The sequence below is a fragment of the Cyprinodon variegatus genome, unplaced genomic scaffold, assembly GCF_000732505.1.
Source record: "Cyprinodon variegatus isolate N-32 unplaced genomic scaffold, C_variegatus-1.0 Scaffold1, whole genome shotgun sequence".
In the NCBI taxonomy this organism is placed as follows: domain Eukaryota; kingdom Metazoa; phylum Chordata; class Actinopteri; order Cyprinodontiformes; family Cyprinodontidae; genus Cyprinodon; species Cyprinodon variegatus.
In genome coordinates, this window is record NW_015150454.1 from 2,813,871 (window position 1) to 2,841,565 (window position 27,695).

The 27,695-nt window shown below is 38.0% G+C and overlaps 1 protein-coding gene across 1 annotated transcript; it reads right to left on the minus strand.

The window, feature by feature from the left end:
• Positions 1-26,497, minus strand: stox1 (storkhead box 1). Its single transcript, XM_015395932.1, has 4 exons — positions 25,995-26,497; positions 6,325-6,477; positions 2,280-4,896; positions 1-855 (listed from the first exon to the last, which is right to left on the minus strand). Exons 1-4 carry the CDS (start codon positions 26,359-26,361, stop codon positions 702-704), a joined length of 3,291 nt encoding a protein of 1,096 aa, XP_015251418.1. The 5' UTR covers positions 26,362-26,497; the 3' UTR covers positions 1-701.
• Between the last annotated feature and the right edge of the window lie 1,198 nt (positions 26,498-27,695).

Genomic DNA, 27,695 nt, shown 5'->3' on the forward strand with positions numbered 1-27,695 from the left:
CACATTTAAAGATAGTTATTTATTGCTGCCTTTTCGGAACTAAAAGCAGAAAATCTTAAAAAATTACCAACAATACTTTTAGTTTTGAAGGTTTGCAAAATTCGCAGTTAACTATCGTTAAAAGACACAATTCCTACAAGGATAAAGAAATACCTGATAATCATAAACAATGTGACAATTATCCTTCCCTATCCTAATTAACAGAGAAGTCGTTGTCTTAAAGGTCCTTATTTAAATTAGTCACTAATGCTGGTTTAACTTAATAACACCTAAAGTCTAGCAGCTTTATTAATTAAAACGTGTAAAAAAGTTCTAAATAAGGTTCATACAGACATAACTATATAATGTAATAAAACATTTTGGAGGATATATAATTTTATTTGTGAGACTCATGACATGTATAAAAGGTGGAAAATCAAGACAGGTTATTGTTTCTCTACACATTTTAAACAATCAGAGAATGAAAATAAGGCCCTTTATATTGCATAGAATGCAAACTGTATAATCAGACATACACAAGTTTGGATATATCTAAACACATTCCTCTGGAAAGTATTTACATTAGTTGTATCATACATTTTAACACAGACTGGGTTGTTATGGTTGTCAGTATGTGGAGGTAGGGAGCACATTACGCGCCCTCATCTATTCTCTTAATGCATCTCAGAGAAGTGTGGTGCATTGCTTGAACAAAGGTCCCGCTATACGTTCATGACAGGAGTGAGCTGCAGCAGTGAGCTCTGGGGTCGGATGGTGCTGCTCTTTGAGTGCAGTTTCTCCAGGTTCTGCAAGAAGCCCCTCCTTTTGAGACCTTCAAGGATAACAGTGTTGCTGGATGCAAGGCTGACGCGGGTCCTGTAAGGAGGAGAGAAGAAAAAAATCAAACACCACATTGGTAACATGACACAGAAACCATTCCCCTAGCTACACCACCAGGTGCAAAGAGAGTTCAATGCCAGGAAAGAAACTCTTTTCTTCCTCTTCAATTTCAAAATGACTTTTTAAGTGCTGCACAGCAATTACAGATAATTATTAGCAATGACTCCCTTCTGTTCAAACACTGGATGCTATAATTGGCCACAAGGTGTTTGTTCAGCTTTATTGCAATTTACCTTTAAAGTAAAACAACACATTTTAGGAGTGAGGCCAACCACAGACGTGCAACCCTGGGGTTAACGAACGTCAGTTCTGTGTTTGTGTTGGCTGAGCACCCTTCTGAAAGGCAGGTCTTGGTGTGTGGGCACATATCCGGAACGGTACGATGCCTTGCAAGTGTTTTTATCCCACTAAAGAATAGTTTTATATTAGCCATTTTTGCAGGTGATATTTCTATCAGCTTCGTCAATCTGGAAACCCAAATGTTAGGAGTTTCATCATTGCAAAATACCTCAAACTCTTCAGATTATAAGGAGATGGTCTGTAAACGTTTTACTTCCAGAATTGCTGCAGATCCTCTTCTGCAGTATGTTTGCAGCAGGATGTGTCCAAAGTGACCATCAAATTGTTACCCTGATTGAATGTTTAAGTCCGTCATCAAGTTATTTAGGTTAGGTTTTAGGTTATTTTGCTTTTTGATAGCTTTTTTTTGTATTTCAATACTGCCCTGTTCTAAGCGTTATACAACGTTAAACTGAATCCCAACAGCATGTTGGTGCGTGTTGAGGCTGATTTGCAGTGTTACTTTTTTTGCTACTTTTAAAATATAACATGTAGGCTGAGAGTAAGTCTTATTTGACAAGAAGAACTTCTTCAATGTTTGCTGTTCACAACATGGCTTGTAGCAAACCAGCATCAGGACTTCTGCTTTACTTTTAACAATGAATTTCATTTTTTCCACTGTAGATTTCATATATAGATCCCAGAGCTAAAAGTTATCCAGTCCATCTGAGCTGTGGCTCTCTGCAGCTCCTCCAGAGATACCAAATACCCCTTGGCTGCTTCTCAAATTGCATCTCTTGCTAGTCAGTTTATGGACGAAGGAGATTATATCGGATTTCTTACAGGTACCTGATTTGTATTTGTAAATAATTAAAACATGTTGAATTCACTTTCCCTAGTATATATATTACTCTGCTAAAGTCTATTGAATAAAGTTACAATAAAAGGATTTAAATTAGCAGTGGCCACATAGCAAAATGTATTAAATGGGTGTGATTATGCTGGGAAATATATTTGCTCGTTTTACAATACAGTGGCCTTCACATGATTTTCTTAGTACCGTAAGTTTCTAATATTAACACTTACATGACACACAGAAAAACATAGTTTTGGGTACTTACCGAGGGGAGTCAATACCACTGTCCCCAGTGATGCTCTGGTTCTCCATTTCCTCTGCTCTTCTGGTTCCAATGGACGTGTTTTGGATAATTTTGTGGGTCTGAGGAACACTGTTCTCATCAAATCCATCCTTTTGCACTTCCTCCACAGCCCAGTGCCCAGACTCGCCGTCTCCCTCATCAGCTGACTTTCGGACAGTCTCTGAGTCCGATTCAAGCTCGCTGGCCTGGCAGTAGTCAAAGATGCTGCTGTCTGCACCTTCACATGCTTCTAAACAGTCTGCATCCACAATAGATCCACATTCCTTTTCCCTCTGGTCAAATGGACATATAACAGCACTTTGATCGCAGAATGCTCCTGGTGACCTGGCTCTTTGGGTTTGCTGTCTCCAGTTGCTCTCTGCTTGTCTTTTGGATATAAGAGCAACTTCCCTATGGTTTGTGGGAGGATTCAGGTCTTTTAAAATGCTGCCCGTTGAGTCCTGTTTGCAGGCAGCTTTTGATTGTTGAAGCATAACTTTATAATGGGAATGTTGATGCATTGTAGATTCATGGTTATTGTAAATCCGCTGGTGGCCGTGATAGTTCATTAAACCGGTTCGGTAATTATTCGGATTGATCAACTCATCAGTGTTCAGACACAGGGAACTGCAGGTGTCTTCCTCCTCTGGTCTATCTGCTGTCTGATAGAGCCTACAGTCATCTTCAATAAAACTATCACTGTTTCCTGTTAGTGGAGACTTTTCAGGCGTCAGCTCCAGAACCTCACTGTGGTGGAAGGTTGTGGTGTCTGATTGACTCCCCTGCCTATCCTCAGCAGTCACAGAGAGCTCCTTTGGCTTTAGATGATCATCTCTTTGTTGGTCTGAGAGTCTGAGAGAATGTTTTCGCTGTAAGGAGGGCTTAGGCCACAGTAGATCTGGATCAGGTGCAGGGTTTGCAACGAGCTGATAAGGGTAGGTAGGGGTGACAGTATTCATACTGGAGTGATGCTGGATGTTGGTGACACTATCACCTTGCATTCTGTTTTGTTCTGGTATAGATTTGTACTCCAACATTTCCTGAAAAGTTTTGACTTCTTTCTCCCAAATTTCCTTACTGCTTTCTTCATCTTGGTGCCTAACCTTGTCATCTATCCTGAGCGTGCTGCCATGTAGATATGCAGAGCTATAGTCCAGACCAAGCTCTCTAATGAGCTTCTTGTCCGGCTGGAGCAGGTGTTCGACCACAAAATCCCTTTCTTGGTCGCATTCGTTTCGGTCCTCATATGAGGGGGATTTCAGGCCACTCTCCTCATCTGCTGCCATCAGTTTTGCCCGATGAGGGTCCCATGACTTAGAGCGGTGACTGTTTCGCTCCTTTCTTCCACACCCAGATGCTTTGCCCTCTTTGATCTCTCGTCTTCTGTGCTCCCTGTTTGTGGCAGTTATGTTTTCAGCATCCTTGACTGGATGGGTCTGGAAAGGATTATCAATGCGTTTCTTATAAAGAGACTTTCCCTCAGGATTCCCAGCCACCTCCAATTGATTTAGAGGGTCAGCAGGGATTTCTCCCCTGAGGCGAGTTGGAATCAAATCCTCCTCATCTGGACAAATGTCAGAGCATACAAGAGCTTTGCTCTTCACCTTCTCCTTGTCTCTTTCCCTTTGCTTTTCTCGAGATGAGTGGACCCTCCTTTTGCTGCGCATAGCTTTCTGAGACGATCTTTTCCCTCCACCTGTTTTAGACAAATGGTGATGCCTGTGTTTGGAGAAAGTTAGCATGTCGGTGGACATTCCCTTGTCAACTCCCTTGTCTTTATCGTCCAGACCTCGATCAAGAATCCTGTCCACTCCCCTTTCCCTTCTCTCCTCCAGTTTCTTCATTAGTACTGTGTGGCGTGTCAGGTTGTCCACTGTCAGTTCAGGATTGATGCGTTTGATGATGGCATGCTCCAGGTCTCGGGGCAAGTTGTTCAAGTCTTCCTCATCCCTCACGGGCCACTCCTCTGGGGGGAACTGGCCTGAAAATGATGCATACTCCTTCTTCGGCTTCTCCTTCTTACCACCGTTCCTCCTAAATAAGCTGAGACCAAACTTTCTCCCGGTTTTATCCTTCTCTTTCCGATTTGTGGCATTTGTAGTTGCAGTTGTTTTGCTGATCTCACTAGCCTGACAATCAGCAGCCGTCGATGTCGACTGATGCTGCACTGACGGTTTATGATCTGACGCCCGGGGCCACTTCAAGCTTCTTCCCGTGCATTCACTTATGGACACAGACACAGAATGCTGGTCAGGAACAGTGGATGGAGGGACAGTGGTTGTTTCAGCTGTGACAGCAGTGGTGGAGGAACTTTGGTGAGGGCTAAAACAGCTGCATGACCTGCAATGGGCTACAGGGACTGTTTGAGTGCTCTCCACACAGACTTCGTTGCTTAGAAGGTAAGTAACAGGAGGGGCCAATGGAGGGTCATCCGTTGAACCCGATGTCCACCAGTTTTTCTCTCTGACCATGTTGTTGGTGATGAAGTAGGTCTGAGGCGTAACGATGAAATAGCCTTCACCTGTGTGGTAAATCTTGCGCTCCTTAATCAAAGTTCCAAGGGCGTTGTGCAGAATGTCCTGAGTGGGAATGGTTATCCCTGATACAGAAATACAGAAAAGCATGAGAGACAATAAATAGCAAAGAGGATGCATTTATCTAGCCATTGGAGACTAGTGAGGTGCATTATAGCGTATAGGTGTTGTTTAAGTAATTCTAAAGGAAAACACATAGACAGGATACCTTTCCCCTTTCCATCCTTTGTCCTACAAAAATAGTCATACCCAATAAACTCTAACTATTTAACAACTTTAAACATAAATGGTGTATTCAATATTTAAAAAAAGACCATGTGACAGGCTCGGCTCGGTATTCCTGCACTTTTTTCCCTACACTTTTATGATATTATTATGGATCATGGGTAGAGCAGCAAAGTTTAGGATATAGTTTTTTTTACCTAAACCTGCTTTATTTTCAGGGGGATCTCTCTTCATTTTTGTTTTATAAGGAATCTCTGGGGCCTTCACAAATCTCAGTGTCGGATTTAAGAATGAACAGAGACTACTTACTAATTAAAATGAGATTTAAAAGCAGCTGGTTTCACAGGAGTTTATTTTAAATAATCTATGTAAAGTGAGAGTAATATGCTTTGGATTTATAAAAACTGGCCTTATTTTACTTTACAATAATGCAACACTTTGAGTTAGTTAGAATATAAACTCAGAAGTATATCTTAACATAAATAACAATAAAAATCTCTGTTAAATATCCATATTTATGCCAGCCACTGCCTATGCTGGACTTTGTGGAAGTTCCTATGTCTTTTCTATGAACAAGTGACCTTGTCTGTGGTCTGTGTATGCATTTATGAAAGCAACGTTATTTAAAAAAAGATATACAGGTTTTGGAGCAGCCTTCACTGCTAGAAATCTAAAAAATGCCTTGCTTTTACAATGTATTTGTTGTCTATATATGCAATATAGTATAGAGGACTTTTACTAAAATACTTTTTACATATATCACAACAGGTTTTTTTTCGGGGACTCGAAGTAATGAATTATCCCAACAGAATTTAAAAGTTGGTAAAGTTTAGAAGTTCGATAAAAAAAGATTATCATGTAAATCAAAGTGCATCTTCAGTTAAAAAAGACTGAAAAAATCTGCACCAGTACTGAATGTAACATTCAATACTGCAATATTTGTTTTCCTAAATTAAGCTGTTTCTTATTCTCTTAAATTACCAAAAGGGAGATTTAGAGTTTTTTTTTTTTTTGAGAAATTTCTTTTTTTTCTCTGTGATATTTATTTTTTAAATAATTTTTTTAATGTAGGTTTTTGAACACCTTAGAAACTTCATAAAAATAAACAGTTTCAGGACACTGTTAAATATTTAGTTTTCCTGTCATGTGTAAATTTATTTTACAAAATATTCTTACATTTAGGGTGAAAAAGTCTAAACTTATTTTTGACAGCTATGAAAGTTTTGTTTTTTATAAAAAGAAACTTGAGTAAATATTTTCTGAATTACCTGGATGGGCTTTACTCATGTAGTTGACTAGTGCCTCCTGCGTGACTGTGATTTGGGCAGAGTTCATGTCAGAGATGACAGAGCACAGCACTTCAGCCAGGGGAATAAACTGCGACTGAGGAACTGAGGACATCTGCACCGGCGAGAGGTCACCTGAAACACACACAGATCATCTTGAGGATTGGGTGAAACAGGTGGGGCCCCGTTTAGGAGATATAAACACACCTGGGTCAGGGAAGGTCTCCTTCCAACTAGTGCTGCCAGAGAAAACAACTCAAGGTACCAAGCTGACATTCCTGTCCTAACCACCCTCTAAATCATGACCATGGTGGTCTATTTGTGTGAATTATATGAACCGTGCCTGACTGCTTTTGAAATTCCAGCAGTTTGGAGACGGACCACAGAAATTCCCCAACTTCCACAGAAGTGACCACAGATCTGCCTGCTGAGCGGATCAGATATCCTGCCCCTCTACCCCCAGAATTACACAGACCTACACCCCCAGGAGCGTCACTTATACAAACATGTTACCAACACTAAGAAATCTCATAAAAAGTGCTTTATTTGGGGAAGATTTTAAACCCATTCTTTGCACCTCACATTAAAATTACTGAAGTTTAATTTCTCAAACACTTCACAAATTGAATCATTTGGCAAAACTGATATTCATCCACTCAGGGATTAGGAAACTTTGCATCAAGAAAATGTTCATGTTTTTTTTCCCAAATGCAAAATAAATAAAAAAAACAGTTAAAGAATGTTTACAGTGAGAACGTCAATTTCTTTGCATATAGGAATAAACATTTTATTTGAATCAGGGGTCCCAAATGGGAACCAAATTAAATAATAAATCATGTCTATTATTCAGTTATGAAATAAACAATTCAATGATTAAACAAAAACATACATTTAAATTATGAAATTGCACAAATGTCTTTTTTAATGGGAATTGTTTTACATTCATTCATTATTTGATTTCCTTTTTAATAAATGCAAAGTAAAATAAATATTTGGCATCTAACATTATAAAAACAGCAATATTTGTTTCACTTCATCCTACTTTTGGAACTAGTCCCTGTGTTCTTGCTCTAAAGTCACCACAATCTAAACCAATAATATTCTGACAATAGAGTAGTAAAAGCACCAAAACAAACCAGATGATGAATGATTAGCGCAAGGACTGAGTTAACTCGAGGGCATAAGCATAACCTTACCCACACGACTGGAAAATTGGTTTCAGTTAATCAGTTACTGTTGTTTGACTCCCACCACAGAAACAGATGGACCTCCTACTTGTTTTTGTTTTTCAAAAGCTTCCTTGTCTGTTTTTAAGTGTTGTGGCTTTTGTGTTTAAACCCGTTTGGATTTAAACTTACGCTTAAACATGCACAGGGTCCCCCCCCCCACCCCCGAGCCTCAATTTTCAGAAACATTCTTGAGCTCACACTTGATGTAAACTAAACATTTACAGCCCTCACACTTGAGCCACTTAAAGACACGTCAGCAAAAATAAACAACTAATGATATGAAGTTTGATTGAACACACATGCACGACACTAGTATTCTGGTACTGACAGATCACAGCTGAGCACACAGTTTTGGTTTCACCATAGTGTTACCAGATTTTCACAATTATCCAAATAAAAACTAATATCAACAAGAAATCACAATATGTTTTGGCATACAGCGAAATCAACAAACCACAAAAAGGTAAAGAGATGTTGCATAATTGTGAAGAAAAATTCATGCACTGTCTCTCACAATTTGTTTTCTGCAAATAATTTAAAAATATGTGATACTTTATTTTTGTTCTGCTGGCTCAGTTTGCCAAACTACCATCTGATATGATTGTAGATACGATTGTATCATCTGGTATGTTTCTACCAACTAAAAACATCCGTCATTTAGCCATGCATTATTATTTGTTACTAAAATATCTTATCTTGAATCAGACTGGATAGATTTTGTTTGAAAAAATACAACAGAATTGTAATTAGGTCTGTACTTTGACTGGGTTGCTCTAGCACATGGTGATAACGCTTCAATCTCAACCCTTCTACAGATCATCTGTCCTTTGTAGAGGCATTCATAACTGTTATAAAAAGAAGCAGCACAGCCCAGGACTGATGTGGAACAACCGATTAACATTGCTTTGATGTGAAGTGGGTGACTGGTTGAAACACATTTGCAGCTAAAATCCAAAGAATTTACTTGATTTTTCAGGTAATTTTCCAATTTAAAAAATTTAACTGGAAGGGCTCATTGCTACTCAGGTCTCCATCGTTACCTCTTCATTTAAAGGTACAGCTGTACCAAATGTATTGAATTTGAAAACAAGAAAAAAAAATGTATTTAATCGAACAGAAATATTTTCAATATTACAGCTGAATAAAACTGTTTTGATAAATCATCCAGCAGGATGTTATGTTTAAGGGGCCAATGCAATCAAATGCTACAAACCAATAGCAAACATCCTATGGATGGACCTTCACTGCCTTTTCATTCCAACACTGTGGTCACAGTGACAGAGATGATGCAAACTGTGGAAATATTCAGCACAATATGAGAAGAAAGAAAACAGTTACATTTTTCCTAAGATGGTGCAGCCCTTTTTTCCTGGTTGCATATTAGTTAATGAACACTGATGTTTAAAGCTGAAGATACTGTTTTAAAAAGAAAAACTTTACTCAAACAGGGGAAACTATTCATACTGAGAATAAACTGCAAGCAGGTGGATCTTATTTACTCTATAAAAATTGCTGTTCCTGAGAAACAGAAGCTTAAAATGGCAGAAACTGCTCAAATGATATGAAATAGAAGAAAAGATAAATGCTTAATTTCTTTGTTGAAAACTAGCAGAAGCAAGCAGAAATCATGTTATGAATTAGCATCAAATGGAAAAGCTAAATGCCTGTCCAGAGAGAGTTAGCCAATGTTGAAAATATAGGCTGAAATTTATTAAATTAGCAGAATCAGAAAAGAAATGAGCAAGAAAACATACATGATATTACATAATAATTTGATGACATTCTAGGAAAATTGTGAAAATGGCAGAAAAAAAACAACCTTTTTGCTCATCAAATTGTGTTAGACTTTCCGTTTAAATGATAAGATAAAAGTGCCACTCTAAGTCTATATAGTAAAATATCAATGCAGTGGGCTTTCTTAAAGCTCAAAAGGCTTACAGATAAGGTTACTACTATGCAAAACTGATCCTAAGGGATTGTAAAAGGAAAAAAAGGAAAGAAAACATCTGCGCTCCCTCAGCTGAGGCAAGGCATTAAGCTGCCTAAACCTCGGCTGAGATATCTTTATAGCAGCTGCAGACAGCAATGAATTAAAGCTGCTGACTTAGCTCCTCATTGTTATTAACTTCGTATAGGAATGTTTGCTAGGCTGTGCACATAAAGCAGCAATGTATTGCCTCTCTCAAACAGTCAGAAGATCTGCTAAAATATGACAACAGCAAGTAATTTGGGGGGAAAAAATAACTGTCCTTTCTTAATTTAAGTTTAATTTAAGTAGGCTGAAATTATCTTATGCAATATCTGTTTGACACCTGAAAACATGACCCGTGCTTTCTGGAGAGAAAGAAAATATTAAAAGCTTCAAGAGCTAAAAAACTTCCCACGGAAGTTTAATAAATACTGTTATTACATAGGGAAAAGATTGTGTAATAGAAAAACAAGCCTGTTGAGGATTATGGTTTACTGCATCTAACATTAGCAGGCGTGACCGCCAGGGAGGTCACTGCTGTAACCGCCTTCTCTCCAGGGGAATGGACCACTGTGTTGCTGTAATCTAAGACTGGGAATCCAACATTACACCCTTTGTCATAGCCAGAATGAATACCCAGCTGAGCACCATGGCAACAAAATCCTGATCCACAAAGGGAGGGGAGGAACAGCGGCTCCAGAGTCAAAACAGGATGGGACTTGTGTTAGAGTGAGGAAGCAAAGTTTATTGGAGCCCCTCAACAAAGCAAAAAAAAAACCTTCCACTTTTCAGTCCCCTTTAATTTAATGCATATAAATATTTCAGTCCCACTCTTACCCTTGATAAGTAAAGAGATCATATCTATGTGTAGACAGCGGTTCTTAAGGAAAACAGTTAAGAAGCATAATTGACCCTTAACATATTAAATTGGAATGACTTGGATCATGTGCTGCACACCTGACAGAATATCTAGATTCACAATTTTGAGCTAGATCCAAATAGAAATCTGTGGCATGTGTTCACAGATGCTATTTGTCCAACTAGGTGAGCTTGAGCTGTTTTTGTAAAGATAGAAAAAAAAAAAAATCAGCCTCTAGATGCAATAGAGAAATGCTGCAAAAAGCAGCTGTAATTGTACTTTGAAGCTATATATGTTGCTTTTACTTAAAATAAACTAAACTTCTTGATGGTTTGTGGTTGAAATTTGGCAAAAACATTAAAAAGATTGATTACTTTTGCTTCATATAACATTACTGTTGAATTAACATAGTTGACCATATATTAAATATCCAGTACACAGACTTGAGCTTAACTTTACTTAGGCATTACTTAGGAAAATCCTCAAGACAAGGACTGCAAAAAGAAAAACATTTTTTTTGTTTAACTAGTAAATAACAATTGCATAAGGTGCTTCACTGAAAGTTTTGTCTGCAGAATTTGATCCAGGTGAGGCTAAAAGTATGTCACTTACGGAACTGTGGTCGAATCATATTAAGTCATATATTTTAAATCTTAAATGCAAAACATATGCTATATATATGCAGCGCAACTTTGGTTATTGCTGTTCTGAGTGAATTCCCTCAGAAAATGGGATGCTATACAGTATGTCAATCCAATTAATGATTCAACAATTAAATTAGTTTCCAATAATTTCAATAAACTATAAATCACAACTAATCTAACTATTTCAGCCCTTCTAAACAGATGACATATAAATAATGTTTAGTCATTCTTTAATTAGGTCTCAGTGGACCTTCAGGCCAGGTGTTCCTGAACCATTAACCCCTTTAAATGTGGTTAATCTTTACCAAAAAAAAAATTTATATCCACAAAGAGAGTCACAGTTAAGAGCTAACCTGCTGTTCAGAAAAAGTCATCTATATTTTGGAGCTTTAATGGGTATGTTACTAAGATGCTTACAGGATGCAGATCTACAGTTTATAACTGATCTGGTTAAGATAGTAAAATAAGCAGCTGTTATTAAGACTTAAAGCTAGTTTATGCTTCTCAACAGGGAGTTTTTGAGATTTAATTTCAAGTCTGCCATGTTATGTGTCTTTTTAAATACAAAAACTCACATGTAAATCAGAAACCACAATTAGTTCAGAGTTGTAATTTGCCACGTAATCTATAGAGATATAAATAATAGCACATGCAAAATTTAAGCTAGATCAAAAAACTCGAAGTCAGTCAGGTGCATTACTTATTGAACGCCCCTCTTATCTTACTATCCTCATCAGAGTGTATAGTAGCAGTATCATTAGTATCATTCGTACTAGTAAATGTGATAAATAAGATCTAATCCTGTTTATCTATTAACCATATCCTACTACATGTGTCTTACTTAAAGAAGCTGTTATCTTGATTTCCTTGTGTTAATATAGAGCAATTATCAGATACTGTAGCTAAAAAACTCTTGTTGCTAAATAAGTCATGTGACCCAGTGTGCTGCTTTAAGGCAGTCTGAGATGCCCTTAAGCCCAGAGATAACTAAGCTAAAAGTTGTTTTCTAGGTAACAAAACAAATGTGACACTAACCTGATCAGACATATTTTTAGTTCTCTGATGAAGGATTGAATCTAGATTGATGAATGTTTCTCCATGACTTCTTAATCGGCTATCAGATTCCATAATACCAATTAAACCTGGAATTAGTGGCTAAAAGTTACACAGCTTTAATAAAAAAAGATGTATAATTGGGAAGAAATGTTTCAGAATGTATGTATATCTTGTTTAAGTGAAGAAAGAGGTAAATACAGATGATTAATCAGTATTAGAAAACCTTTGGCTTTATGTTTCAATATGAACTATCACACATTATTGCAAAAATCTAGCTTTCCTTGCATGCACAAAAACAAAATTCCTCCCAAACGAGGTTAATACACTGTTGTCTGGGGAATAGGATGAAGAATTTGAAGCTTTTTGGTTATGTTACAAAGATGATTGACAAAGACCTTCTCTCCTCTCTCCCCACTAAAATGTCGTTGGTTGCTGAAACTGATCAATACCACATGTATTCACATGGCTGAGCTGGTTCGCAGGCCTCAGAGCCACATGAATCCCATTTAAAGCGTGATTACATTAAGTTTAGTCTCAAGAAGAAAAACAGAGAGGGGAAAAAATGGATAAACAATGTTCAAAACAGTTTGTAGACCTTATATTAGCTGTACTGATCCAGACATGTCAAAGTGATCTAAACTGGAAACAGAAAAGACAACTTTTCAGACATGTTCCTCCGAATACCGTACATTTTGGCTAATGTTTTTATTTATTTATTTATTTTTTTAATTCTGTAAACTCATTTCTAATTATTACAAATTAGAGACCTGCCATACCAGATTAAATTTATTATACAATGATTCTCTTTCAGAGAAGCCAACTTAAAGGTATAGTGAAGGAGTTCAGTGAATTTTTTAAAAGACCCGCCCTCTCCACCTCTCCACACAAAAAAATGCTAATGCACAACCCGTTTAAAGAAGCGTTTTCCATCAAATCCTTAACTGGAGCTATGTTGCACAATGGTACAAGTTGAAACATCCAAGATAGCACAAATGTTAACAGTCTAGCTTATTATGAAATTCTAAAACTTAGAAGGATCCATAGTAGGAGCAAAATGTAAGAATATAACTAGTAATAAACATTAAAACCATGCAGATTTTTAGATGATAAATGTTTGGAACATGGTAGAAGCTTCCGTTCTGCAGAAGCACAAATTTGGAAAAGATAAAAAACATGTGTAGAGGGTAGATTTCATTAGCTATTTTTTTTTATTAGCTATTAGTCTACTCTAAAAATTACTTATTATTTCTGAGACTAAAATAATCTCTGACTTTTTAACTCTTTTTAACTCTGACTGCTCTGAAACTCTAACATCCAAACTAATTTGTTTAATATACATAATGTACATCAAGTTGCACCCAAATTCTCTGAGTGGTATGTCTGGTGCGCATGCAGTCAAATATTGCATATCTTTGTTGCATTTTTTTTTTTTTTTTTAATGTTCCTCTGAGGAAACACAACAGGAAACCGTTCCTCATTGCTGCTTCCTTACATTTGCCTGATAAAAACGACAACAACAAAACGTCTGGCTATTCTTCTCTACTAAATCCGAAAGGATTGCAGTATTTTTTAGGAAATATGCATTAAATGGTCTGCTTAATGGGAAAGCATAAAACGACAGCCTTGACCCGCTCCCTCTTTCCTCTATACTGCTGCAGGTGAAGCCTTGGTGAAATATCAGCTTTGTTTTTCTCACTCGAAGGCCCTTTGAGGAGACCTATGCTCTCAAGCATACACCCTCTTATCTTATCATGCTATCATCTAATCTTCTGGATTCCACTTAGCCAACGACTTAATCTTTCCTTTCAGTCATCAGGAACACACAGCACGGCATTCAGCACAATCAGCAGCCACCCCCCCCCCACCCCCTCAACTCCAGCTGACTGGGACCTTGACATGCTTCAGTGTATCTGCAGATTATACAGGCAAAATCTGAGTTAAATCTCCATTGGCATAATGTCAAACATTTTTACGGTCAGATTAAGTGTAATAAGAGTAGATGCTAACCATTATTTGTCCACACGCCCTTTAACAACCCCTTTTTCCTTTATTTTTTTTTTATCATGTTAGCCTCCATTACCCTGACTTCCTATTTGATATGTTTGTGTGGAGTGGGTATTGCATGTTTTTTTGAAGTTCTTTATGTGTTTGTGTCTTTCACTCGCAAAACAACACACAGATGTGGGCGTTGCAGTTAAATGACCCAATAAACTCAGTGAAAAGATCCCTTCAGAAAGCAACAAGAGGCCGAATGTCTCAACAAGCAGACCAACACAAACTCTTTCCTGTATTTCCTTCCTGAACGCAGTTTTAGCACAGCTTGGAGAGTAAATATCGACTGTAGACCCCAATACACAATTAGCCAACCGACTATTGCTCATGGCTCATCAATAAGCTATAAAAAGGATGTGAATCTGATCTCTTTACAAGTGTGTTGATTGATTTTCAGCCATAAAAGCAGTGTCTCCAACCAAATTTTAGTCATATGGTAAATATTTCATCAGCTCTGTTGAGGGTTTAGTAACTCAAAGGGTAGTTAATATGTTTAAACATTAACAGGAGTGTTGAGATAGAAATAATACTTTTTTAATATAAGCTTCCTTTATTTAATCAGTACATAAACATATGTTTTTTATTCTCAAGGTATAAAAATTATAAACAGTAGAAAAAAATCTTAAGCATAATACTAAAAAGATTTATGAGCTAAAAGTGATGGTCAGTGAAAAGAAATACGGGTCAGGTTTGTGTTGATTCACGTCACCATGGAAACGTTTAGTATAGCAGCGAGCTGCCAAATGCAATACAAAGACAAAGAGGGAAAAGCAATAGCAGCAGAGGGGCCATATGGGTCTCTGAAAGCCAACATAAAGGGTTATTAAACCACCAGCTGCATTTGAATGTTCATCTGAGCTGGCAAGAAGGAACAAGCAGAGTATGATAGGGTCTTTAAAACTAATACTTTCAAACATCTCCGTTCACATAGTTTGTCACCGCAGAATAACCAGAACCAACCCCTGCAGCTGTAACCTCATTAAATACTTCTTTTTCTGACTAATGCTTCACACTAGGAGAAACTTAAAGCATAATCTCTGTATGTGAGTTAGTGTACAGACATATTTTATTCCAACCAGATCTGTTGCATAAATCTGTAACAGTAGAGAGGACATTACAGCATAATTGCACAAACTTGAAGTCCCAACTTACTTGTTAGTAACCTTAAACCAAAACATCCCAATGCCAGGAGACACATCAAAAGCATGACATTATCCCATCCTCTTTGCTTCAGGCCTATTTCAGCTTAATGGACCCCACCCCATATCTGGTTCTCTTTGGCTGTTATTTACACAGAAATGAATCTGATGTCTGTATAGGCCTTTTCGTGGTGTTAAAAGCAATTTGTATCCCCTTTCCCACAACCAGACAGTTAGAAACGAAAGCGCAAGACTGTGTAGACTCTAACAAAGTTAGATTTGAAAACCACATCAGTTGTTTGGCCAAAGCACCTTTAACATATGCATATAGAACTTAACTTCACCAATATGTATATCACTATTATCAAAATGCTCTAATAAATGTGTCAGAGATCTGAACTAAACAATTATCCATGAATCGCCTCTGTTGTCATTTCTGCATGTCAAATACTAAAAATCAGGGTTTTTTCTTCCAGTAAATTAAATACATCAGAGCTATGACATCCAACTATTATTAGTCTAGAAATTCAACAGCCTTTAATCTGCTTTGTTTTAAGTTTGACTAAGCATTAACTAAACATATATATGGCTTAAATGCATAAATGAGGATAACAATAAATGAAACAGAGATCATCAATGACACTCAAGTCTGATATGATTAAAATCAGATTTTTAGATTGGAAAATAAGTCAAGCTTAATTTTATTTTTAAGATAAGAGTCAAAGCCCCGGTCAGAAAATCTGGTTTTATGGAGCTTTAATTGATGTTGGATCAAAAGCAACTGCTTCTCTAATGCAGAAAGATCCACGGGTTTTAGGTTAGTCAATGTTAAATTAGTGGTTTTATGTGTATTTAGTATTTTTCACAACTAAAATTTTTTCAGGGACTCTGATTCCCAAGTTTCCAAAAACCTCCAGTTGACTTTAATAATTGTTAGGTTTATACACAGAGGTTTAGAAGTATATGTCTATGTCCTGTGCTTGTTTCAGCATATTTATATTTCAGCATTTATAAGCCTGTTGTCTTTATTAGACAGAAAGTACAGAAAATAAAGACATTAAATGAAGAAAAAGGGAGAGAAAAAAAAAGAACACCTGAAGCACAGACTGAAACTGATTTGCTGTTTGTAGGTTTTTGGCATATCTCCAACGACACATCACCAAAACAAAGATACGCACAATAAACATTGGTTTCACCATCCATTAATCAGAAGTGATAACATTCATTGATTGCAGATGAAACCTATTTCCTGCTGTTTTACTAGACTCATGCTACAGCAGATCGCTTTGTTTATAGTTTTCAGAGCAGCGCTCTCATCCAGTACCTGCCATGTGATACATTACTTTTTAATGTCCAACAATTGGTCCATGCACAGTTTGGAATGCTGTATCCAAGCCTTTTTTTCAGTGTTTTACCACAAAACAGCATTCTACTGATCATAGAAACAAGTAATATATGATCCAGTGCTACATAGTTTGACAGCAAAAACATGAACATTTAAACATAAGTGTCTAATAAGAAACCCAAGAAGCTGGTGATAGGATAAGAGGTACACTAACAGATCCACTGGCAGATTCTGGCCAAGAAACTGAACACCAGTCTCTGTGAAAAAGCTGGAACAAATTTTTGAAACCAGAGTGGAAACACGCAAGAGTTTGGAGACTTGAGGGTAAAAACACCAAAGACAGGGTGGGAAACTAAAGGTCATTGCATTCGGCTCAAGAACTCTGACCCCAGCTGAAAAAACTATTGTCTACATTCTGGCAAGTTAGAGTTCCTGGCACTTAAATGGCCGGTGTGTGAAAAGCTTAGGGATTATCTGTTTTATGCTCCAGAGTTCATAGTGTATACAGACAATAATCCCCTGACGTATGTGATGAGATACAAAGTTGAACACCACAGGACATAGGTGAGTGGGTGAGCTTGCAGACTTTAGGTTTAACATCAAGTACATGCTGACACCTTGTCACGCCTTCCTCTGGACAATGATAGTTATATCAGCGAGTGCACAGAGGATCTTAGCCGAGACATTGTCTGCGCTACTTGGGAAGGCAGTGAAGTAGCAAAGGAGAATGACATTGCTTATGTAGTTACTTTAAACCTTGTCCAAGGTACCGAAGCAGATAGCTCCACATTACCTACCATCAGTCACGAAGAACTAGCAAAGACACAGAGACAGGATGCAACAATAGGTGAACTACTAAGACTAAAGGAAACTAAATCAAAGCTAACCAACAGAGACAGGTCATATGCAGGGGGCTTTGTGAAGAAACTAATGCGGGAGTGGGGAAAGCTTAAGATACAGGATGGCCTACTGTACAGGGAAGCAGGAGGTAGACATCAGTTGGTACTTCCTGCAGAATACAGGCCTATAGTACTAAAGGATCTCCATAATGACATGGGACATCTCGGTGCCTAACGCGTTATCAGCCTAGCCCGAGAACGCTTTTACTGGCCATTTATGAAAAAGGACATTGAGGCCTACGTAACTAGGAAGTGTCCCTGTATAAAGCAGAAGAAACCTGCCACACATGTGAGGGCACCTATGGGTAGTATTAGTACCAGCGCGCCCATGGAACTGGTATCTATTGACTACATGCATCTAGAAAAGGGTAGAGGTGGTTACGAATACAAACTTGTTGCAGTTGACCATTTTCCCCATTTTCCCCAAGCATAGCCAACAAGAAATAAGTCAGCGAAGACTGCTGCTGAGAGACTGTACAGCGATTTCTTCCCTTGATTCGGTTACGCTGCTGGACTACACCATGACCAGGGCCGTGAGTTCGAGAATGCGCTGTTTAGTCTCGGCAAGAACCTGTTCAATTTGTTTGATCCAAACTTTCATGCAGGCTTCTATCTTTTTAGTGGTTTCTTTGTTGCTGGCTGCTGCCTTGTAATCCGCAGGAGATTTCAACAACTCTAAGTCAAGCGCGTCACATTGCTTTAAAGTAACAATTTCTTGTAGGCTCTCCTTTGCACCCATTAAAACAGAGACAAATCTTTCAAGTGAAGATATAAACCCCTGTTTTTCACCCTGAGCCTGGGGACTGGCAAATTCATCCCAACCGTGGTTTGTTTCCCTTAGTGCAGGGATGAAGACTTCTGAGAACAACTGCTCCACACTTTTAAAAAGCCCACCTCTTGTGGCGTCCAACATATTGAAGCTCACCTCTTGTAATCTTGTGGCCATGGTTTCAAGCCCTTGAATCTTAGAGTTCTGCAGTACAGAGTAGATGGAGATGGTGTTAAACATCTCCAGGATCTTGTTTAAGCACTGCTGGAGTGAATCAAACTTCCTAAAGATGTACACCTCACAGATGTTAAACTTTCTCATAGAGGGAGTTTGTTCCTGCTCCTCCTTGGTCTTATGAAAACACCGCTGATATTCCTGATTTAGTCGAATTTTAGCTTTGATTTTGTCAATAACCTCCTGCTGAAGTTGGTCCCAGATTGAATTTGAACCATTATTTGTGATGTAGGCTTTGCAAGAAGTGATCATCTGATTGGTGACCTTGACAAGCAGAGTCATTATGTTTTCAGATGTGTTGTAATGGGGAGAAATATAGTACATCAACTTGATGGCATTCATCAAACCAGGGATTGCCTCCACCATTGATACAGGATCACTGTTGTAGAGTGGGTCATAAAACTTCTCTAAGCTATAGGGGTATTTCATGTTGTCTTTAGCCTTATTAGCAGCATCAGTAAGCCTTCTGTCTAGTTCCTGCCATGGCTTGATGAGTTTAGATTACATTAACATTTCTTTATGAGAATATAGTTTTCCGTGGAAGGGGTGCGGGCAAAATGAAGCAAAGAATAGGTCTGGACACTGGGCAGATTGGCCTGATAATAAAGTGTTTGTTTAACACTTTATTTCAACAAAGTTAGGAAGTAAAATATACACCTTCAATGCCAATAAAAATATATACGTATTTGATCACATTTGTCACATTTTTCCAGATTTAGTTTTTTGTTCAAGTTACAAATATTGCTTACAATCATGTTCAAAATTATAAGTCCTTGATAAACTCAAGGACAAAAAGTCAAACATTTATTAATAATAACGCATCTCTGTGTCAAATTAGACTTAGCTGCCGCTGTGTCAGTAAAAGGAAATTTATGAAATTGTCCTTAATTTTAAGGGTTTTAATATTAACAGTCATGTACCAGTAGTACATTTTTATGTGAGTTGAGGTCCCATCTTTAATGTAACCATGGTGGATTATGTGCTGCAACAACTTGAGGTGCAGAGGTGCCCATTAAGCAAAGAACACCTGGGTACTGTATTGATCAATGTTGCTCCATTTGCTTCCGGAAAAAAGCGCTCTGAAGCCAAATGACCCCAGGGTGGCTTGTTAGCAACAAGGTTGCACCCTTTGACCCCTGCAGCACGGTTAGGACAGGGTGGGCCATTTAGAGCTAGCAAAGCTCAGCAAGGGGTGTCATGGCTAATAAGCTGACATCTGGAAGAGTTATGACCATTAGTGGAGCGCTCTGAGACTTTGACCAAACACCCTCATGAAAAGCAACACCCCCTGTGTTAAGACTACGCTTTCAAGTAGAAAGAACAGTGAATAAATGAGGCCTGCTGCGGTATGAGCAAAGTAAATGATCAAAAGGCTAAATGAAGCATTTCAGGAATGTTTCTCCGCTTCATGGTATGGAGAGGTAAATGAAACATACTGTTTGAAAAGGTAACCTCAAAAAGGCGAGCAGGACTATGCTCCAGTCCTAAAAAAATCGACACTTGAGGAGGTACATACTGCATACTAAGCAGTGTTTTCCATGGCAAAATGGAGAACTGGTGTAAAGATGCAAGTAAGAAAGGAGACTAGAGGAAATAATAAGAAGAAGGATGCAGAAAACATTACTGTCATGGCTGACAACATCTGACAACCAATATCCTCTTTCTTCTAAGTGGTAATACCATTAAATAATACAACTATTCAATGTCATTAAGAGCCTCAACAAAGTTGATTCCATGTGAACACAAAAAACATTTCCAAATGGTTTCTAAGCCTTTTATGAGCTCCCTTCTCACAGGCTTCTTAAAGCTTAGTTACAGTAGCATTTCTATACACATTTACTCAGATAATTTCACTTTCCCAAGGCTTAGGGAAAAACCCGCCTTCCTGCTGTCATGTGTCACTTTGAGACATCACATGATCAGAGGTGAACTTAGCAAAATGACAGGAGGAGTTTGTGCGATGAAGCATTGGAGTCAATCAAATTTCACAGGAATCGGTGTTCAGTAACAGATTTCTAAAAAAAACTTTTAAACAAAGTTTTTCTTACATTTATATTTTCTAACTAAAGAGACAAACAATCAATTAAAATGAAATTAAACCAGTGAAAAGGTTGCTAGAGCTTTTTCATTAAAATAACGGCAACAGTGTGTCTATTAGGAAAGACAAAGACTTCATTATATTGCTGTCTTATTTTCATGAATAAACAGCATCATACTTTATCAGATTGTAGAGGTTCTGGTTATCCTAACTGATACTTAAAAATGGCATTAAAATCTGTCTTATAGTCAGGTAATAAAAGTAGTAGTAATAGTAAAAAAGATTACCGACTCATTATTTTTCACTTTATGCATTCAAAATAAGCAACTTTAAATAGATAAAAGCACATCAACAGTGTTGAAATATTGTATCACATTAATTATGATTGATTATTGAAATGTTGAGCGGTATTTGAGCCAAATCTGTGCTACTGTATCAATATTACATATAAATAAATCCAATTAATTAATTAATTAAATAATGTAAGGACACAATTGCATTACTCTGGATTTGGTAATTTACTATTATTTATCTGCTAAGATAAAACAAAATGTAATAAAGGTATAAAACTTTTGTTTTTATTACGGCCACCAAAACCAACTTCAGGTGTGTTGTGTTTTTTCTCAGGCACAATTTTAATAAGCTTGGTAATAAATTAAATAATGCAAGTTATTGATTAAAAATACCACGTTTTCACAGTAGTTATACAAAAGGGTTGCATCCAATTATGTAAATACCTTAATAAAAAATAAACATGTCACAACTATTCCTTCTTTCCAGAGAATTTAGTAATTTTTTAAGTACTTTTTAAGCAGAATACCTCTTTCTTTCACTTTTCTTGTTGTAAATTAACAAGTACTGGCTAGTATTGCCAAATTAACTGGTGGGGCTATCTGCCCAGGTAGCCAGACAGCAGGTTTAGGCTACCAACAGAGGTTTTAAATTAGGCTATCCTAAAAAGAATGGCATTTCTTTAGTTTCAGATTTTTATTTCATTTTACTTTTCTATTCTTTTTTTTGTGTGTGTGAGACCTGCGTTGTTTGCCAACAGGAAAAAAACTGTAGTTTTTATAAGAGAGGTAAATATAAATGACCTTTCAAATAAATGGAGGGGTACTGATACTCAGAGCTCCTTAAAGCCGACAATGTGGTTAATTCTCCACTTCCTCTGAAATATCAATGAGATTAATCTTATCTACAGAAAGAGCAAAGTTATGGTACTAGTAACCATTCTTACCATTGATTTACCACAGCATCACGCTGATGGTAAGAGAGACAGATGACTCCCTCCTCCTGCAGCCCCTCTTGGGGGGATTAACAGTCACTTTAGGGCCGGCTGGTATATATAATCCACCCAGCAGGCCGTGCCAAATAAACCTCTCAAGAGAGGCATCATAATAAAACGTCTGAACCATCTCAGCAGGCTCTGAATGTGGATCATCTCATAGTTAAACCCATCCACCCTTCATGGAAAAAAAACACTAATTTGAAACATTTGTATTGTATGATCTTTGTACATTTGAGAGAAGGAATGGAATAAACAAGAAATACGTCTAAAACATCCTCGCTCTGCCAAGCTTGTTCTCACATAATCATGAGTAAAAGAATGTTGCTTCAGTTCATTGATTAAATCTTGCTGATTGTTGCATCCAGCACCCAGGTTGTTCCAGACAGCAGCATTTAAACCAGGGTCCCCAAACTCGCTGTAATGAACTGAACCATCACATTCACTTTGTGTTTGTTTAGCTAGACAAAATCCTCCAATTTAGTCTGTTTATGCTGTAAAAAAAAAAGCATGACATTTTCTGCATTACACAAGACAAAACGATTTTGCTGAAATTCAAGTTTATTTATTGAAACAAGTCCCACAAAAACTGAAACTGCTTTCTGTTTTTACGCTCATACGTTGAATTTCCTTTATGGATCCCAGGTGTTTAGAATAATAAATGTGTCATCTAACCAGGATTACTGTAAACCTGTAGCTTATTATGCACGGTACAGTTAGAGCTGTCTCGGCTGTCATGCTGCTCATTACTGACATAATTTTGTAGGATGAATGAAGAAACGAGCCAACAGAGAAGAATGAGAAACAACCCCACAGACCTGATTTGAAGCAGAGGTCATTCCCAGTACCACTGGGGCCCATTCCCAAAACAATAACAACCCAGGCTGATCATACTAACTCCTTCTCCTGTCTTCTTACCTCACCAATCCCCCGTCCACTTTCACTTCCCCCAATCATGGATGATAGAGCAACAATCTGTGCAGACTCAGCCTGGTAACTCTGATAATGAAGTTATCAAAGATTCAAGCGTTTGTGTTGTTGTTTCTTTTTTCTTTAAATGGAGGTCTCTTCAGCTATGTCAACTAATGTCAGGCACATCTGGCTTGCTTCAGCTTTATACATCGACTGAAAAAGCCACTTAACTCCACGGGGCAGTAAAGGCACATCCCAACCTTGGGCCGTCCTGGGAAAGGAAATAGGGTTGTTTGAAAATTCACTGTAGCCCTTAACTCACAACATTTCAGTTTTGCAGCTGACATTTTTATATCAGGACAATGTCAAGGCCTTTAAATTACCGGCCTGATATCAATCAAGGAGTCGGACATCCACACAGTCCCTGACCGACTGTGAAACGGACAGGGTATTAATCTTTGTGGCAGGATAAGCGGCTGCAGTTGGCAGCCAGTTTCACAGTGATTCACTACTTACCAGCTCTCAGTGAGAAAGCCCTAAACAAAACTCTGACAGCTGACCAGACCTGACTTCAATACGCTCCGCTGCAGAGAATTTGTTAAAATTGAGTTAGAGGTTCAGATGTACTGAGAAATAAGCCAGTGACCAGCGTCACATAAACGTCCTCTTAATCCTGATGTACCATTGATTGGCATGAAATAAAGTCAGAGGAAGTCAGAGATGTAAGAAACTATTTAAACCATCCTTTTTTATGAGATTTCAACTTATTTTGTCTGTTTGTTACAGCAGAGAAAGAGAAATAAAGACTTCAGGCTGTAGCAAAATTGCTTTGGTTGTGCTTTAAAGTTTTCAATAGAAGATGTTAAAAAACGAGGGCAACCTTTTAGAAATCTATGATTTAAAACTATATTTTTACCAGGGAAAAGAAACTGAAAGAGCTGTGTTAGTAATAGCTGTGCTAAAAAATCACTATCATCTTGCAATCATATTATCTTTGATTTTAAATATTAGTAAAATGCAACAAGTCACTTAGGAGAGGGGGCCTAGTGGTTAGGGCATAGAGCTTGGAATCCTGAGGTTCTGAGTTCGAGCCCCACTCCCACAGACTGCCACTCTGGCTCTCTGATCCTTAACCCAACATTGCTCCCCAGGTGCCCCACAATGGCAGCCCACTGCTCTCTAAGGGGATGGGCTAAATGCAGAGGTAAATTCCAATGTGAGCTCAATAAAGTTCAATTAATATTTGATGGTTAGGTTTTGCAGTTTGTGTCAAATGTCAGTGAATCTTTAACAAAAATATTTGGACATTTAAATGGAAAACCTTGCATCAAGTTCTCTGTCTCACCTTTGGGAGCTAAATAGAAGTTTAGGGTCATAAACTGTCTTCACCAGGACGGCGTGTCAGCCTCTGCCTCACCCTCTCCTCCCCCATTCCACGCCCTCCAAAGGTCTCCCTCTGTGTGGTCTGTGCATTCCTCCAATGACTTGTCTGTGCACTGCTCAATCTTTGCAGAGCTGACAGGCTGACACAAAGTCAGCAATTAGATGGTAAAGATCAAACATGACAGCCTTCATAATGCTGTAAAAATCTAAAATGGAGCCTCTCTGCATATATATATATATATATATATATATATATATATATATATATATATATATATATATATATATCTATATATATATATATATATATTTTTTTTTTTTATTTTTTTTTTTAGAGGACATTCAAACTTTGGAATTAAAGTGAGACATTAAAAGGGGGATAACCCTCTCTTCGAAATAATTAGGCCTAAGATTAGGCATTAACTACCTATGAGATCAGGCTACAGGAGGCTGTATGAGGAGTTTTTCATTCCTATTTCATTGTGTTCACTATATTCTTCTTTAGGAAGCAGACTGATCAACAATAAACTGGGTTCTAAGGGTTCCTTCAAACCCCTCTTTGTCCTCTCATAAATATTGTTTTAAGGATTATTTGTGCAGTATAAAAACTAAGATTTCAGAAAAGAGGTAATTGCTTTCTTCTTTACAGTGCTTACAAAATGCTCAAAATGGCATGGATCCCCATTGACTGCATGTGCATAAAAGTAATGGAAAAAATACTTCTATGTTTGTCACTCTATAAATGACACCAAACTGTGCAAAAAGCCACATCATCTACACTAAATAGTGCTTCTGCACAAGGCAATTTCATGCTAGACTCTCAAAAGCAATATCCTGGAGCAAATTATGTTTATTTAAAAAAAAAAAAACAATGTTTTGAGAGGTTAGCTGGAAGGATCCATTTACCTGTTGTAAAAATTTTCAAAATATTTTAAGCAAAATTGTCATACATACATAACTTTATACAGGAGTGATTTCTTTCCCTGGCCGTATCACAGTGCTGCCCCTCCCCCACTTCTTGCTGCACACAAATATAAGCACCCTATGATTTTCCTCCCTTATAAGAGAGTTAAAAAAAAGGAGGCATGGTATGGAAACTGAAGGAGCGCCACATTTACGTCTTATTAAGGCCCATAGGTTCTCCTGAGGTTCACTGTGGACATCCACATCTAGCCCAGGTTTTTTTAATCCAGAGACGCTTGTCCGCTCTGGTGGTAGAATAAAAACCTCAGAAACATCAGCAGAAGAAGATAAAAAAGTGGTCTGATTAATAGGGGAAGAAGACAACTACAGCAAGGCCTGTTTTTAACTGCACAGTGTGGGAAAATTACCTGTTTATAACAGCCACTAATATTGTGTTGTGTGATGGTAACAGCAGTAGGCACAATGTTTGCTTTCCCCCCCACGAATAAAGGTGTTTTATATTTAGTCATGTTTTGCTTATGCTATAAAACCTGATCTCTTACTTAAGCTTGTGAGGCTGTGAAAGTCTCTCAGCAGGCAATGAATGCATGCCAGCATGTAGACATGCTTTATTATATGCTCCAACACAAAACCGCACCTTAGTTGTAAAAATAAGCATTTTGCCAATTATTTTAATGAACTTTGTCGGTTGCCAAATAAACTTGAGAGGAAAAACTAATACTTAGGTGTTGGTCTGTGTTTATAGCTTTCAGACACCTTTTCCCAGTATTATAAACAAATACTAACGGGAGTTAGACACAATAAAATACATCCTTTGTTGGCATGCATGTCTTCCTTTGTGATTCAACAAAATGCACCTAGGTGAGCAGCTTGTAAGGTCAAACTTTATAGCACTATTGGAGGGCGGTTACATACCAACAGCTTTAATAATGAATCCCTTTGGTGACCTCAGAGCTCTGCGCATCCACGCTTCCCTCAGCACCTCCAAGTTGTTTGCGTTCCCATGAATGAAAAGCACCAAGTTTTCCATCCATCCCTGGAAGTAAACCTCAGCAATGGCTTTAACGAGTCTCTTATTCCAGAAACTACGCGAGTTTTGGGCTTTAAAATCAGCAAAGATCTCCTGGCCGCTCGGAGCGCAGGCGTTGGGTTTCCCTTCGGCGGCGCGTAAACTCTCCTCGTCTGGACTGAAGACCACAGCCAGAGACGCTCCGGAGAGCTGGACGAGCCGCTGTTGGTTGGACATGTCTGGAAATCCTTTATCTAGCTCAGACAGCAGCATTCATTGTCCTTGAAAGAGGACTTTCCCATTTAAAACGCACAGCGGACGGTGGATTTTGCGAACATTCCGCTGGATGAAGTTGTGAACCCTGCAGCGGGCGCAAAGCGGACTGGTTTGTGTGTGTCTGCTTCCAGGGGAACGAGTGACGGAGGAGGAGAAGGAGGAGGGGGAGGAGGAGGGCTCATCAGCCCGCTAATGTTGCTGCTCCTGCAGGGACACACAGGTGGACCTCCCACCGACTCCCCCACAGGTGTGCGCGTCTGCTGTCAGGTGGAGTTCCTCTTCAGCCATTTTAAAGGATTCCAAGTAAAATCAGACTCTGCTTATCAAATAAAGCTAAATTTGCAACAGTTTATATGGCAATGAGCCAGTGCAATGCTTAATAAGACTCACTTCAGCAATTAAATGCCTCTAGGTATGCATTTTATTCATTTGAATTGGCAAAATCAGATAAAATTTGATTTCATTTGAGAAAATGATTAGTAAACAAACAGCTCTCTGCACACATACAAAGAGATAGATAAAATACATAGAAATCCCTTACAGTTAGTAAAAGAAAATGGCTTAAGTTTGTTAGAGAAGCATTGGTGAATGAATTGTGAAAACAACAGAAACAAGTGTAACAGGTAACTGTTCATTCAAACTAATGCTTTTCACTCTAAACTAGATCAAATTATGGATTTGATTGTGTAACTCATTCTTTTTTGGATTTTGAGACATCAAGTTTGATTCAACCTGAACTAAATAAAACACGTACAAAGGACCCAAAACAAAGTTTTTGATTTCTCTCAATATATATATATTTATTCATGGCCTGCAGGTAATTTTTTTGTTGTTGTCCCTGGCCCGGGATCTTTCTGCATGGAGTTTGCATGTTCTCCCTGAGCATGTGTGGGTTCTCTTTGGGTACTCCGGCTTCCTTCCACAGTCCAAAAACGTGATTGTTGGGTTAATTGGCTTCTCTAAATTCTCATTAGGTGTGAGTGTTTGCGCGAATGGTTGTGTTGCTCTGCGATGGACTGGCAACCTGTCCAGGGTGTATAGAGTTTGTATGATGGAAAATGGAAATAATTTTTTAAGTAAAGTCAAATGATATGTAAAAAAAAAAAAATCTAATTTGTTTATATTTAAATTAACTGGTTTCCATACAAACATTCATTCTTGTTAATTTAGTTAAAAGTAAGTATATTAGGTTGGTCCAGTGTCAATATATTAGTATGCTTCATCAACTGAAATGTTCAGAAAATCATTTGGAACAGGGCAAAGCTTTTAGGTTGTGTCAAGTGCAGTATTATTGTTTACATCAGCATAATATAATCAGGACATAACAAGCG